The 16,833-nt window shown below is 40.5% G+C and overlaps 1 protein-coding gene across 2 annotated transcripts in view; it reads right to left on the reverse strand.

Annotated features, from left to right (window-relative positions):
• Nucleotides 1-8,152: 8,152 nt before the first annotated feature.
• EGLN1 (egl-9 family hypoxia inducible factor 1) overlaps nt 8,153-16,833 on the reverse strand; it is a 34,303-nt gene continuing 25,622 nt past the window's right edge. The window contains exons 2-5 of one of the 2 annotated variants that reach the window (XM_075748681.1): nt 14,239-14,358; nt 12,274-12,410; nt 10,794-10,861; nt 8,153-8,676 (exon numbers count right to left, since the gene is read on the reverse strand). In XM_075748681.1, coding sequence (XP_075604796.1) covers nt 8,612-8,676; nt 10,794-10,861; nt 12,274-12,410; nt 14,239-14,358 — 390 coding nt within the window. In that variant the 3' untranslated portion in view covers nt 8,153-8,611. Of the gene's footprint in view, nt 8,677-10,793; nt 10,894-12,273; nt 12,411-14,238; nt 14,359-16,833 lie in introns of both variants that reach the window. The other variant, XR_012834594.1, reaches the window with a different exon arrangement.

Consider the following 16,833-nt stretch of genomic DNA (forward strand, 5'->3'; position numbering starts at 1 on the left):
ACACCATACACTGGGGGACTTCAGGCAGGAGCTGAGCACGTGCCACGACACAGACAGGTACGAGGAAGCTCTGCCCTGTCAAGCTGGGTGGAGGACCAGGTATCTGGGTCAGGACTTCTCACAGCCTGCCCTGGAAAGGCAGGTTTTAATTGCTGCTTCCTTGCCAAGCCACACGGCGGGGGGAGCGCAGGATTATCATCAGCCCTGCAGATGACGTGAATTAAAGCTCAGATGTAATTAACTTTGAATGTACCTATAAGAGATTTAGAAAGCAGGAAAAGCATCTGATGACAGGAAATAGGAGGTATTTCAGGCACTGCAAAACCCCAAATGACTATTCAAGCTAGCTGGCAACATTTCCCAGGCAATTTGGCAGAGTTAAGAGGACACCACCCAAAAGGTTTTACTGCTAACATTCAGGCTGACGCTTGGGTCTTGAAATGCCATTTTGTTGAAGCAGACACACATCCCAAATGGTTAAAAGTGATGCCATGACTTTGGAGCTTTTTGCAAGGCATTTATGGACACGAGCATCCCCCGAAGGAATGAGGAGACCTGAGGTTGGAGGAAAACGCATAAAGTTGCCTTAATGCAGCCGCCTTCTTAATCCCTTTGCAGGGTCCAGAAATGTTACCTTCTCTCAGGACCTTCTGCAGTGGAGCACTCCCATGCTAAACTAACGCTCTGCACCCTTAGCAGCGCAGGCGCTGAACCACACATAGGACTGGGGTCAGTCTGTGCCTGCCCTGTGGTGGGTACTGAGGGAAATGCTGTCTTAACTTCTTGGGGAAGAGAGTGGAGGTCTCTGCTGTTGGGCAAGCATCCTCACTCAGCTTTGGGTTGTTACACGATCCTAGCCCCGAGTGTAGTTTCAGATGTGGCTGTGGATTTGTGTTGAAGTGATACCTTTTTCAGGAGATTGACAGGTAGATGTCCTGTTTGTGAATCCTGCACCAGTTTCCAGTCTCCTTGTGTCTCTCCCTTTCCTTTCTTCAATAGAAAGACTACCCAAGCTTGGCGTGAAACTGCTTGGGTGACGCTAGCAGGGTTAGATGATATACACTGAATTCAGTGCCAGCTGAAGGGTACGGCCCATGAACTGCCACGGTCCAGCTGTGTCGTGTGTAATCCCGCCACCTCTACCAAAAGAGGAGGAGCACCCTCAGCAATTCAAGATTAGTTTGCTTCCTTGTGATGGTCAGCAGCTTGCCACACTTGCCACTTTGTCAAGCAGCACCAACTCAGGGCAGGCAGCTGCAGCAGCCAGAGCCCACACTGCTGGCCAGGACTTGGTAGCCACTCCTCTCTCAGCATTTTTTGCAACTCTCAGCCAAGGGCTTAGGTAGCACCTCACCACCTGGAAAGGCAGCACCCAGCTGCTGCCAGCCTTCATCTCAGGAAAAAAAAAAAACAAAAAACAAAAAACCCAACGTTTTCCTCAGCCAAGTATTTTATAATTTAATCCACCACCCGCACAAGGGGAGTAGCACAAAAGCCTGCAGCTTGGCTGACAGCGATGGGACAACACTTGGGGAGCTGACGCAGCCTGGAGGGATGCAAAAGCGCTGGGCTAACGAGGGGGCAGGAGAGGCCCCCACGCATCTGTGGGAGCAGAAATGGCACGGGAAGGTGCCGAGGAGGTAGGAAGCAGAGCTGTTGTTCTCCGTGCGCTCTTGCCTGAGGAAACTAGAGCAAATTTGCAAAGCTACTGTAAGCACTGGAGGTGTAACCAAGCATCTCCCGCTTCCCCTACTCCTTCATCCCTGCCCCAGTGGATGTCTAGTTGTAGATAAAGCTGCCTCCTGAGTATCTGAACAAGAGCTTACACCAGCGTAAGCAACAGCAACAAAATCTCCCGTCAAAACACACATCCTTTGATTGCCACAAAGTTAAAATAACTTTTGTTTGTACAGCACAACATCCTCCACCTAAAATAGAGCGCCTTGTCCCTGTGCTCCCGGGGACACGAAGAACCCGTTTTCCTGCCGTGACGGGGAGGCCGTGTCCCGGTGAGCGCACCAGGGGTCACTCGCTGTCCCCGGGAGCGGCTTCCCGAAGCCTTTCTGCATCCCCGCTCCCGAGCTGAGCCACGGCGGCGGGCAGCTGTGCCCAGCACACGCGGGAAGGATCGCCCACAGCCCCCTGCACCACGCCTGTCTTCCTGCATTGCTATAAGCCTGATTTTTACTGTAAAATACATACCCTCCGTGGTAACGGCATATTTGAAGTTGCAGCAACTCTTGCCTATATATAGTTGCTTCCTACTTGTGCTATTTTAAATAAAGGTTGGGTGTTTGTTGGTTTTTTTTTAAATAAATTGTTCTCATAGTGCAGGTGGGGAAAAAGAAATAATCAAATAAGTTTAGAAATTGCTACCTATGTCCCTTTAAGGAATTCTACATATAACAAAAATTTAGGACCAAAGGCAGTTAATTTACTACAGTTTTGCTTGATCAAAATATGATGGTGCAGAACACGTGCCCAGGACCACATTACTTACTGTTATGTTGTGGCTGGGGAAGGGGAAGTGAAGGGAAAATAAATATGCCCAAATCTGACAGCTCGAACCTTTCTCTTTCCTATTGGGAACACCATCACTCAGACTCTTAATCTCAGAAAACAGATCCACAGTTACCCATGCCTCTGATTCCCTTTGCCAAACGTTAGTGGTGTCTACAATCACATTTTCCTCGGAGGAATCTTTTCTCCTTGATGTCCAAAGATGTTGCCAAGTGCTCAAATAAAAACAGTTCTTCTGAAATATCTTTCAGTTCCAGTAACCGAAGCCCAGATTGCATTTTTCATGTTTAGGGGTGGTGGTGTTGAGTTTGTTGCTGGCTAGTGGTTTGTTGGGGTTTTTCACTGTATGGAAAAACTTTTCAGGATTGCAACAGCAGTTAATCAAGCTCCAAAATTCTAGTTTCCTTATGTTTCTTAGAGATGCCACCGTGTCCTCTGCTATAGTGCAATCTTTATTAACAACTTTATAAAGTGACTTGCCTTCAGATAGTTCTGATCTTTTTTTTTTTTCCCCCTTGGTTTTTTGTTTGACCCTTGTTTTCTTTAGGTAGTGAAATACCAGCTCACAACCCAATGCAATATTCAGGTATTAGGCTTTCTGCTGGTGAGTAGGAGTCAAATCTCTGCATTTTAGTTATTCTGGATTAATCTTTTACTTAAAAGTGAAAATAAAATTGAACCACACCAGCCCTTGAAACGAGCCCAGGAGAGGAACTGGTTCCACCCTGACAAAGCACGTTGCCACCCAGACAGGCCCACAAGGAGCACTGGATCCGCACGGTGAATATTAGAGATGAATTTTACTTCCCATCATCCCCAACTGCATTTGAAAAAGAATGGCTTTCCAGTTTAGCCACTGCCCTGAAGCAGTGAGTCAGCTGTGTGTGATACGGGCAAGTTGTTAGTCCATCTGCGTGCTTTACACTCCTCCCCACTCAGACGTGAGGCATGCCCTGCAAACCTTTAGCCATGTGAAGATGCTGGTACTGGGCTCATAGGCTAAATGAGGTGGTCACCTTTCCCAGCATTTATCTCCACGTTATATACAAGGTAGTTATAGTAAGTTCTCCAGAAGAACCCACAAACTATTAACCAATGGAAGTTTCATTCCGAGCTGTACATTTAATAAGAGGCAAAAAAAAAATCCCCAAAGTCCAACAATTTACACCTGGAAGACAGACAAGGAAACCAAATCCCACTTCAAGCAAAAAGTTATGAACCTCTCATTTTCAGAGATAAAAATGTGCTATTTTGCAACACATCCACGAAGAGAAAAGTGGATGGGATGCATCAACAATCGACTTTCCCAAGGCAAACACATTATGTATCCTTTCTCCTCACACCTCATGTTCCCTCCCAAAGCAGATCCCCATCGCATATTTTTGCTTTGCATGTCCCATGTTCCCCACACCCACCCCACACACTTTTTATCTTGGTCTGATGTACGGGTCTGTCTCTTCCTGTCCTGCTTTACCATTTCTGTTCAACTCATTCCTTCCTCCCTGTCCTGCTAAGGACTCGAGTCTATCCCCAGTGGGCCAGTGATTTGCATCTCATCTGCTCCTTCCACTTTTAGAGCCAAGTCTTAGTACCTGGCTCATTCATTTGGGAGCTATGGGCTTTTTTTTTTCCCCTTTCTTCCTTATTTTGGGAAAGGGGTAAATGTGCTGTGTATTCACTCAACTTCAAAGCTATGGGGAAAAGCCTGATGGAACTAAGTAGCAGCAAAAGTCACCAAAGAGAATTCTCTGGAACTGGTTTTGTCTGGCAGGACAAGAGGACCTTGAACCTGCTTCTGTCAGCTGCTATCCCCCCCCACCAGACAGGGTCGGGCAACTCCGACTTAGCAGATGCTCTAGAGTGAGCACAGATCTTGCAGCAGCGTAATAGCACAAGCAGGGTTCAACACATTTGCAGCAATTATTTACATTCAAGCTTTACTCTACATCTACAAAATAGCTGAGTATTCTATATGAAAGGTGTCTATTGGAGGCCCAAGTTTCTGCAGATCCATACCCCCGCAAAAAAAAATTAAAAAACCCAAAACAACAAACCCAAAACCAGATGAGATACAAATCCAAGTCAGCCCCATGAATTTCTTCGGTCTTTGCTGCTGAATACTCATAAATTCCCACTATGTGTTTGCATGTGCATGCAGCTATCTGCATATCTGCATGCTGCAGGCAAGGTACACAGGCTAGACATCCAAGGTTTTGAGATTTTGAGTTTCCTGCTGTCACTTAGCAGTCTCCTCTCTTCTTCAAAGCATTCAGCAGACAGAAAAATGGTACTTTCCAGTCTGATTATAGTTCTCAGTGTGACTTAGAGGTGTGATCTTTCCACTCCTGACCTTAAAGTGGTCAGCACAGCCAGATGTTTTACATAAGATATAGCCTGTCAGCTAGCTTCCTCTCAGATTTACAAGCATTTTTCTTTTGAGAAACACCCAAGAGAGACTTCATCTTTCCCTGGTGCAGTGTTTGACTTTACTATGCAAAACGATCCTCCTGTGTATTGTGCTCAAAAATGTGATAATTAAAAAAAAAAATATTAAAAATCAGGTCTACCCAGGATGGTTGCAAGTGCTAGAAAGGCTTCTTCCTTGTTCAACGTAAAACAAAGTTGGTGAAGAAGATATTTCAAGGGAACATGTAAGAAGTTATACAGCACTGAAGCATGGAAACAGCCAAAAAGCACTTTGGGATCAGCTCAGTGCTGCTGCCCTTAGGTTTCAGCAAGAGCAGAAGTACCCAAGTACCATGAAAGGTGCACCAAGACTGGCAGACTCAACTGGAGATCCAGGTAACTCCTCCTGAACCGACACAAGATGCACAAGGATGTGCAAGGGGGCTTCACAAGAGTTAGAGCAATGGCAGAAGCACAGCCAGCCAGATGCTTGCTTCATTACCATACAGACATTTATGAAGATCATCAAAAAGCTTAGGGAAATTGTGTGGCATCTCATACAGACTGGCAGCTATAGGCTCTACCATTCTTCTGGCATCTTCAGAGGGCTCATAATTCATTGGGAGCCACATAAAACTGAAGAGCTCACATTAAACCTTAAAAGTCCTCTTCAAACAGGATTTTTGTTTTGCACCTCATGTACCTATCAGAAAGTGGAGAAAAAAAACTGAAGCTGCCTCTACGTCTATCATCACTCTCCAGTCAGCCTAAACTATGTGGTATTTTTGAGGGAGAAAATCATCAGCAAAACAATCACCATCCCCAGGCAACTGTAGGCAGTCTAAAAAGCAGCAGACCCTTCTCCAGAGCAGAAATAGCTCTGACTTAAAAAACAAACAAAACAAACCCCAAAACCACCCCCAAACAAAACCCCCAACAAATAAACAAAAAAAGAAACCTCCACAAACCCACCAAAAATCCACATGCTCCCTTTATCGGAGGTGGGGTGTGTGAGGTGTGTCTGTATTTATAAATTAGTTGCTACAGAAAGTTACATAGATTACAAATAACCACATCATTCCGAGAACCTTTATACATCATCTTTTTTAATTAGATTAGCTTTACAAGCAACTTGAGAGCTCTTTCATAATGAACACTGCTTTTCAAATTACACAACTTTATAGGCAACCTGTAAATGAATCCTGAATTTCTTTGCCTGCTATAGATAAAGGTCTCATATTTTACAGCCGGCTAACATCATGAATAAAAATAGCATTATGAAGCTTTATCTTTAACCAGGACTAGACACATACAGATCATAAGACAGTTTAAAAAATAGTTTTAAAACAAGGACCTGCTTGGTGATGCTCAAGACTGAATATTCAACTGACATGAAATGAACAGTTTCTAAAGGACATGGAAGAAATGGCTGACCTGATTTGTTGACCCTATTTTAATGACTTACGTGGAGTGAAAAATTAAGCACTTTTTAAACCTGTCTGGCAAGCACAAACCTATGGTGTGATTAGAATTTGATACGCCACGTAACTGCAGAAGTTTGAATTACAGAGGGACTGAAATGAGTTTAAAGGCTTATTTCTAAACCAAAACCAACCAAACCTCCGTTAAAGTAGTACTAAAGAAGATGAAGTAGAAGAGGTGGCTTTTTTTTTTTTTTTTTTGCTTGTTTCATTGGTAGCCTAAATGCACTGCAGACCAGACAGTAATGAAGATTTGCACTCCTTGGCCAGGTTGGCAGAGGCACTTACAGTAAAGGTATCCTGTCTGTTTTTCTGGGAAGAAAAGAGGAAGAGAACTATAAAGGGCAAGAACTTACTAAAAAAAGGAAAAGAGAAATCAAAACAAAATTGGGAATTCTGTTGGTTCTCCTATAATGATATACTGATACTGAATTTTTTCCCCTTTCTGTCAGTTTGTTACTAAACAATTAGCTTTTTCATGTTTTACATGAACAATAGTAATCTTTTTAATAAAAAATTACTGAGCTTTCCATAGAAAAGGTCTCTAATTGAATACAAACTATACAGATGCTAAAATTGTCACAAGTTGTAATATATACAGAAATATTTCTGTACACTCACATTGTTTTGGCTAAGTTAGGAAATAAGGGACAGATAGAAAACTGCAGTGGGTAAGCTGATCAACCCCCAAACTCCTGTAAATATGAATGCTGTCTTTTATAGGTTTACTTTTGTTTTCTCAAGCTTTTAAAGCTCAGGAGAAAAAAAAAAGAAAAAAAAATCAGTGTCTAAAACATCCATTTCTTAAAAAATAATAATATCAAAGTTTCTCACATCTCACTTTTATTCTGTGATGTCCCCTCTCCTTGATAAAATGAAAACAATGTAAAAGAAAATAAAAATTTTCTTACTAAATATATACCTCAGTATTGATCAAAGGGCAGTGCCTTTTTGGGGAAATCCTTCAACACAGTGAAAACCTAACGATGTATTGCACAAGGAGCCTACAGTGATGCATTTCAGCTTCAGTGTGCTGACCATCGCCTTGATACTATATAATAGATCAAGGTGTCACCTTAAAGACTGCATGGGACACCAACATTTGAAAAGGAAATTTTAAAAAAAGTGAATTTTAGATATTCTATTAACTTATATACAAAGGAAAGGGGGATGACAAGTATTCTTTAGAAATGGGAAAAAGCTCAAAATCTTCTGTCAAGTATGTAAGGAGGTTCTGGGTACCTCTAATAGCCTAGGAAAGCCCTTGTATAATCTTGTAAATCGATGGTATTTACCAGGTCCCCAAAGCCAATGACAGCAACCGATAGTGTCAAGTTCACTTAGTGCCAGTCACTTAAAAAAACCAAAACAAACAAAAAACCAAACAAAAAGAGACAGAAAAACTTTCCCCTCTGTGGATTCAACATACAAAACCACAAACTGAATGTTATTAATAGCGAGATACTGATTTGCGTCTGTTAATAAGGTTCAAGAGGACATAGTCAAAAAAAAAAACAACAATACAGCAGCAATCTTTAAAAGTTAAGATTAGTGTGAGATATGATATAAAACAATCAGGTTTTTAGCTGGTAATTAAAGTGCTCCTTTTCTGACTTAAGGTGTAAAGAAAATTAAAGTGATTATCAGTTACTGGCAACCCTTACATTAAATTAGGTCTTTCATGGCAGAGGAGAACAGTATGAACAGTTTTACAAAAATAGATCCATGTTATTTTGGAGAATACTGTAATTTTTTTCTTTTTTTTTCAGTTTTTTTTTTTTTAAGACTCAATTTTGATAAACTGTACCTGGTCATACAAAAATTACCCAAAATTCAAACTTTTACCATATAAAAAAAGGGAGAGATGAATTGGATTCAGCTGGATGACAGGTCTGGCAAAATATAAGAATGGACAAATTCTATGTAGGGCACTTATTTATGTCCAGATGCATATGCTGTTTCTTACTGATTGCTTATCTTCTTCACATAAGCAGTCACAGGCCTGGAGTCACAATCACATAGTACAATGCTTCAGCAGTCAAAGAATCTTCTATTTGATGCAACATTGAAACACTGTTTGCTTCTTTATTAAAATGTTGGTTTGTTGTTGATTTTCCTTTATCTTGTTATTCACATTCAAAAGTTAATAGATAGCATCAAGATTTATCAGGGAGAATAGCAAGGGGAGTTGCTAAATCAAAGGCTTATAAAACGTCTTTCCCAACTGAGTCAGAAGGTTTATTAAGTTCAACCCTCACACCTTTTTCACCTGCAGAAATATGCAAAGGAAATCAATATTATTTTTCAGCATTTATCAAAGTATAGTCTACAGAATTGCTACATCACTTCCCAGGTTACTTTTAGGAGAGTACTTTGAAGACTGTTTAGTGCATATGATCTAGCAAGATACATATTTCTGTATACATGCTCTGTATCCCGTGCTCCGTAAAGTTAACAAGCCGTCGTTATTCATCATCTCTGAAAGTGGGCATTTATTTGGCCGCTCAAGTAGAAAACTAGATACTTCACATCATTTGTGCAGTTTTGAAATTCATCATTCTAGTCTTTACATGCAAAGGTAAGCTTTAAGAATGGCCAATTGAGATTCTGAGGATATTGTCCATTATTCTGGATCAGAATATCCGGAATTTCTGGGTATTTACCTTCGTAAGGAAACTCTGAAGGATTTTTAAAATGCAATGTTCCATTTGACTTGCTGCTACAAAATAAACCAAACCCACAGCTCTGCTGCCCTTTTCTTTAAAAATTGACTTTCAGGTACCCCCCAAAAAGTTTGACTATCAAAACGTTGACAGATACAGTGTTCCATATTCAAGAAATACACATATTCTGCATAGCTTTAGTTAGACTGATACTAAGCCAAAAATGAATCTTTTTCTATTTCACGACATTTTATTCTGTAATTTTATATTTTAGTATCAATGGAAAATAAAAAGCTTCTTGCACAATTCTTGCTGAAGATACGAGAGCAAAGAATGCAGTTTTAATTGCAAATGAAACTGGAATCAAAACAATATGATAATATAGATCAATTACAGGGCAAACCAATACCAGAAGTGAAACAACCCCTCCAACCCAGCCTTCCTTCCTTAAGTGCCTGCTGTTTAGGCACTGGACCCTGAGAGGGAGTGGTGCTGCGGGGGGGAAAGCACCTCCCTTGCAGACCCCAAGCCCACCCAAACCACTTCCCTGCACTCCCTCTGAAAAAGCAGCAGCCAAAGCTCTGCAGAGACAACCGAAACAGCTCTGATCCAGCAAGGCTCCACCACATGCATGTGACGCAAAGCCTGGCTTACAGACAGACAGGCAGGCTTCCTGCAGAGACCAGGCAGGCGTTATCCGGCATTCCTGACCGCCTGGGAAGTCACTGTGCCTTGCCAAGCATGAGCCACCGAGCAGCGGGACAGCCTGCCCGGCCAGAGCTGAGGTGCTCCCTGTGTTTCTTTGCAAGCCAGGCAGGAGCTGCAGTGCTCGTAGCACTTCTGAAATGCACAAAGTCGCTGGCTGCACCAAGGGAGACCGAGCTAAACTGCAGCTTTTGCAGGCACTAGATAGCTCTGGGACTACTTGCGAGCTTCAGACACCTAACAGCAATGAATGGAAATCTCATTTGGAAATGACTAGCCCGTGTCTTCAACATCGTGGTTTCAGTGCTCTTGATGAAACCATGGAGAAACTAGCCCTGTGCATATATGCACCCGTGGTATACCTGATTTTGGTTTATTTTTAAACTCTTGAAACAAACACAAAATCATGATGGCAATCACAAGCATGACAGAAGTCCTAGACTCTTTATAATGCTCCTTATAATGCTAATTTGAACAGGAAAATTAGATCAACTTCCTCTTGAGGGAGAAGCCAGAGAAGGAAAACAGATGCTAGATATGTGGAATTGGAAGTGGAGGAAGTAACTCCATTCTTTGATTCCAGATTTTAATTTTAAGCTTTTGTTTTTCTGAATCAGAGATTCTAGTCCAGTTAAGTTGTATTCACTTGTTGAATGACTGTATTTGATCAAAACCATTTCCAGGGCTCTCAGTTCTGCAGTGCTTCACAGTCTCTGCTCTATCCTCCACACCAATTAGGGAGACAAAACCAGGGCAAAGCTGTATCCCCCACATAAAAATAATGAGCAGCCTCAAGTCTCAGAGGAAGTGTGAGCAGGACAAGGCACTGACCTGGATTTCCCAAGTCACTGCCTAGCAGCTCAACCACTGGATCACCTTCCCTGCAAAACCTGGCTCTCTTCAGTTACGCTGTTTTTCTCCCCGCTTTTGTGCACAGGGTGGGCCAAGGAGGTGAGGTTGGACTCCTTAGCTGTTCTTCCAGAAAAAATGAACACAAAAGATATTAAGAAGAGATTACCTGTTAGATATTTCACTTTAGCTCGTGCTCTTTCATCTGCATCAAAATACCACACTGTTATTGCGTACCTAGGGAAACGGATGGAAAAAGAACTCCTGAACTATGAAAAAAAAACGCAACGGTGAAACACTTGACATAAAACACAACTTAAATGAGATATTTCTGCAGTCTGACAGAAGATTTCATAAAGCACCAAGCAAGCAGGGTTTTTTTCTATTGTGGGTATTGTCTGAACAGTCAGTGAAAGGGTGACACTGATGCTGTAAGTTTACGCTTCTTTTTCTTGATGAGTTGCTATTACTGTTCTTGCCCAGAACCTGTAATATAGTCTCTGTCCAGATCACCTTGCCCTGTGACCTCATCTTTTACTTTACTCTGTCAAGTCCATCACTGAGTCATACTGCAAGAATGTCTTTTTTTGGATGTTTGCCATTAACTACCCCTTCTTACACAGCTCCTCTGGTTTTCCACTGCCTGTAGAGGATTTAAATATGAAATGCCAGCTATTGAGAAAAGACTTTAAGGAGCTTTAGTAAATGGCATTTCATCCTCTGACTCTGCTGGGAGCACAAAGGGGGAGGGGAAAGGCTGCAAGATGACACGCCGATGGCAGTTTCAAGTTACTGCTTGCAAAGGTACTTGTGTTATCTCTCAGCTCCAGTCAATGTTCAGTGCTCTGGCCATGCAAACAGGTTTTGAGACATGGGCAACAGGAAGTCTGGATGAAGGACTCCAGTGATTTGCCTATTAACGCTATCTGGAAACTCCATTCAAGATGTGGGGGCACTGAATGCAGGTACCTTTAGCATCATCCACTGCCCTACAGTGAGGGACAAAGGAGACATGAAATTCCCTCTGTGACTCAGACCGGAAGCAACTCCTCTAATACTCCAGAGAAAGAAAAGATTTGTGTATCAATGGTAGTTTCTGCCCCACAGCCCTCTCCCAATTCCCAAACAAAGCCACCCCTAGAATAAAGAAGGGAGAGTGAACATGACCATCTTCTAACAACTCCCTCTGCCCCAAGAAAAGAGGACATAGAAGTGATTACCTAGTCAATCTTTCAGTAACACAGTAAGGTGCTAAGGAAGGGACCGCAGTGTAAAGCCATTACAGAGAAATAAGGAATACAAGACCCCTTGGCTAAGGTGGGGTCTGCTTAAGGCTCTGTGTGCTCCTACTCAGTTCTGCCAAGCACACCCTCAGGAACTTCTGGTGTTTCCTGTCCTCCCTCCTACCCACCCAAGAGGATGTCTTCTCCAAAATAAGAGATGGGACATCGGTACAAATGCAGCAGCACAGCAGAAACCTAATCAATCAGTAGAAAAAACCCCACCCTTCTCATAGTGCAACTGGAACTGTACATGGAAAGCCCTGGGATCAGGTCATAATTCATAGCGTCACTCATTTCTCATCAGGATTCACTCATTTCTGGATAAAAGAGGCATAGTGCAGTACATAGAGAGCCCATTAGTCCTACCTTGTAGCAAATGCTGGCTGTACTTCATGAGGGTTGCGGCGATCAGACCAGAAGAATAGCAGTCTATCAAATTTGGGTTCAATATCAGCGAATTGGGCTTTACCTTCTGGAAATATCCGAAGGATGCCTCCACTTACCTACAAATTAAATATTTAAAACTAGTGCTTGAAAACAATGTCTCAGTGTATTAAAAAGTACTGAATATCACATTTGAAAATACTTCAGACACTTGGAACTGAAATAAAAGCCTTTATCATATGCTACAGAAATTATGAAACTACAGCTTTTGTATTAATACATTTCATATAATGAAATGTTTTACACATTTTACACTGAGTAATATCAGAATGCTTGCAAATATTAAACCTCCATTCACATTTAAGTAAAAAGCTGTGGGTTTAGACTGATTGGTTTTTAGCTGCATTACCTACTCACAAAAAATGGACAAGACTGACTGATATTACAAAAATATGCTAATACAGATGAGAGAAACATTGTATTTCACATCCAAGTTTCACTCTTCCCATTAAAGATACTGTTTCATTCAACAGCAACACAAGTTTATGTCCTGTTTCTGTAAATTAGATGAGGAAAGACTAGGAAACTTCAACCTAAAACTGGAATCTGTATTACTCCTGATCAATTTAGAGCTCTTCCTGGCTACTGAAAAACAGTTGGACCTACCTACGCGTGCCTAAAAAACATTAAGTCACATTAACTTCTTTGTAACAATGGTACTGATGTTGTTAAATCTAACTATAGATAGTCACTGCAGGCCTTCACGGGAAAGTCATAACAGTGCGAATAGTAACAAGGTAAATTGATATAAATGACTGTTTAGTCATTGTGATCTAAATTGGTGAACAAGAAGCAACAATTTAGATCAATTTGTTGTCCTAAAGAAAGTGTGAGCTTCTTTCTTTGCTAACCAATATACTTGCTAATATATTAATTTGTATTTTAAAATAGATGTTGCAGGAAAAGAAATACCTCTGTTCATAAATTAAATATCCAGCTAGTAAATTTTTCAGTCATTGTGAAAATGCAATTTGCTCGACACTACACTCTAGTATGTATTGATCTTTTTCCAGGACAGAAACCATAAATGAACTAAAAACATCCCAAAGCTGCATTTTAAGATGTTCAGTCCAACCAGTGCACTTATATGCGAAGATGTTATCATGGCAAAAAAGACTAGTCATTTATTTTCTAATTGAAGGACCAAATTTGACATTTCAAAGAACAAGTCAGAAACAGAAAACTTCAAGCACATCCATTTCTGACTCAGCTTTCCAATCTACCCATTTTACATATGTTACCAGTCTCATTGTCTCATCCAGCTCTTATAGGAGCTGGACAGCGTTCAAAAGAAAAAAAAAAAAAAAGAAAAAAAAGGAAAACTCTCAGCTGCAACCTGTGTTATCCATATCTGGTGCACCCAATTCACAGAAATAGCATTCACAGCTTTTTTATAAGCATACTCAATTACGTAATCTAGTCGCACAAACAATAAATTCAAGATTCAACATAAATGTAAGGAGAAATAAACTAAAACCAACAACTATCTTTCAAATATTTTCTATTTACTCTTTGTGTATGTGTGGTGTGTGGGTGTTGACCATGCAAATAACGTACAGTAAGTTGCATAATTAGACATTTATGAAATGTGGATACTAGCAGATACTTATATGTATAATTAAGAAACATACATGAAAAACATGCAACTTTACTTCAATCTCACCGTGAAGGAGGTGCTGCTGGCATCATTCAAAACCTTGAAAATAAATGCCTCATCTCTATCTGCTCTCACTAACAGTAGAATTAGGGGGGCAAAGGATACCCACAGCTAACATAATGTAAGAATATAACTAAGACACAGAAATAAGGACATGAACAAAGACCTGTAGCAAAGGTGCATTAGCAAGTATATGTTTAAAAAAAAAAGATAAAGAAATTATTGCATACCTTGGCATCCCAGTCTTTATTAAGATAATATATACACGTAACACATCTTCCGTCTCCATTTGGATTATCAACATGGCGCACATATCCCGTTCCATTGCCTGGATAACAAGCCACCATAGCCTAGAGTCAAAATCAAACAGGATAATTAATTTTATCTGTGTGTGGGGGGAAAAGGCAACATTTTATCTGTATTAATCCCTAAGTAACTCATAAGCAACAGACAATTTAAGTTAGAAATAATGGGAAAAGATTTTTTTTTTTAATCTGCGTTGTCTTTCTAGTTAAAAACTGGTTTTGAACACAAACAGATGTCTACAACAAAGGCATGAAACACATTGAGAGGAACACTGTTCATTAAGGATGGAAGGTGGGGCTGCTCCCATCTTGTGACTAATCCTTCAGACTTCCCTCCCTTGAATGAAATACAAGAGAGGAAAAATGTCTTGTGTATAATTAAGCAGCATGTGCTTCTCCTTGTGATAAGAATACTTGTTTTCCAGACTCAAGTTGTTTTGTTGTTGGTTTTTTTCCCCTGCTGTGTTTCCAATGCAAAGAATTCCTCCTCAAAAAGTAGCGTCAAAATTTATTTTTAGGAGACTTTTTAGACAAGACCAGTAGCCCATCTTAATCACTCCAAGTGCATTCTTGGCCTTGTGTTTTGTCCTGTACATAGGAGGTCTTTGAACCTTTGTTGAAACGAGCCTACACATACAACAAAAACATCCTTTTTAGTCAAGAAGTGAGAAATTGAAAAACAGACACCGAACAGTAATCTGCAATAACCTTTCTGACATCAAACGATTCCCAGTACGGTAGTATATTCAACTTCCCATGCTGCACTTAGCTCAGCTGACTTGAAAGACCACTAGAAGGTGGTTTGGGTTTTGAGTCCTCAGGCACGTGGATGTGTGTGTGAAACAAACTGGCCGTCTTGTTAGCGGATGGTCTGATTAGCCTGATTAGCTATCAGTTTGCATGGCCGGTTTGTTGTACGGCACATCCCCATATCTTTACGCATGATGAATTTAATCATTCTAGGTTTTTGACAGAGATCAGAACAAAGTTTTCCAGGCCAAGTCATCCACTGCCACCACAGTACTCGGATGCCTGCGGTGACGATGTGCTTTCTGCAAAAAGTTCCGATATGAATTTAAAAGAAAAGCAAAAAAAAGTGAGTTTCTGCCAACTATCCAATACACAACTAGCTTCAATCAATGTCTGCTGTCTAAAAAAAACCCCAAAACTTTTAAACACAATCATTCCTGTCTAGATTTAGCCTTTTTTAAATTCTAACTTGTTAGACCTCTGGATTTCAAACTCTTTCACCTCTCTTATGTAAAATATAAGAAATAGTTTTCCAAATAGCGTTAGCTGTGAAAATGTAACCCATCAAATTAAAAGTACTGCAAATCAATTGTTTCAGTGCATTTTTTGCTTTATACTGATAATTTTAATGTTTTCCCCCCTTTTTAAAATGTTAACAAATAAAGCTTTCCAGTTTGCCCTACTTGCAAGAAACCATGCTTTGAGCAGACTGAGAAATAGTTTAAAGTACTTGGCAGTTCAATCAGTAAAATACTTGTATATCACATGTAAGCACAATGGATTTCACTAAAGCAGCAAGTATTTTAAAATCTTTATTTCCATGTATACTCTACTAAGGGAAGAAGCAATTTTTTGGTAGCTCCTTCTAGGTAGAAATGAGAACACAGTGTTTGCCAAATAGCACAGTAGCACTCTGGTTATAAAAAAACCCAAACCTAAAAATTAAGCCAAACTTCATTCACATGAGATGGAAGTGACTACACTGCACAAAAATAAGTACTCAAAACTACAAAATTCAATATACTTGTAATTTTGAGATTAGGCACTTCAGCTTCCCAATCCCTTTACTGTAATCATAATCTAGTCATCATTACAGGTCTCACCTTATATAAACATATTACATGTATCAAGTAGCGTGACCTAATATTTGGCAAAGCCATTACTTATCAGTTTTGCTGCAGGAAAATAAACCCACAAAAAATCAAAACAGTGAGTTAAAGATATCAAATAATGTAATAAGGATTCTGTAATTTCCTTTCTTATGGAGAAAAAAGGAACAAAACAAAAGCAAAGCTGGTCTGGAAGAGGAAGATATTTGATTTCCACTGAAAGCCAACCCTCTTGAAAAAAACCCAACATACCACATAAGCCCTGTGTCAAGCTCTCACAGAGCATGAACAGTGCTGAAAGCAAATCCAGATCCAATCCTCTATCATTCCTAAAAACAGGAAAATTATAATTTAAGAGGTTTTGCCGAGAAGTATCATGTAAGTTAAACCCCGATGTTAGTTGTTGCTCAATATCTGCATGAAACAGCTACTAAAACTCATTGAGAATGAAGAAAACTTTGAGACTGAGTAGCTAGAGCAATGTCAATTCTCACTAAAATCATGAGGAGTTAGAGTCAGATATGAAATGATCTTCATGCACATAAATGACCACCAAAATACCTGTTACTGAGCTAAAAAACCTCACGTTTAAAGTTCAGGGCACTTCCCAGGTCTCTCTGGCCAACACAGGGTTTTTTTCAAAGGCACACTTGGTTGCCGT

Source organism: Balearica regulorum, chromosome 3 (genome assembly GCF_011004875.1).
Source record: "Balearica regulorum gibbericeps isolate bBalReg1 chromosome 3, bBalReg1.pri, whole genome shotgun sequence".
Classification (NCBI taxonomy): Eukaryota; Metazoa; Chordata; class Aves; order Gruiformes; family Gruidae; genus Balearica; species Balearica regulorum.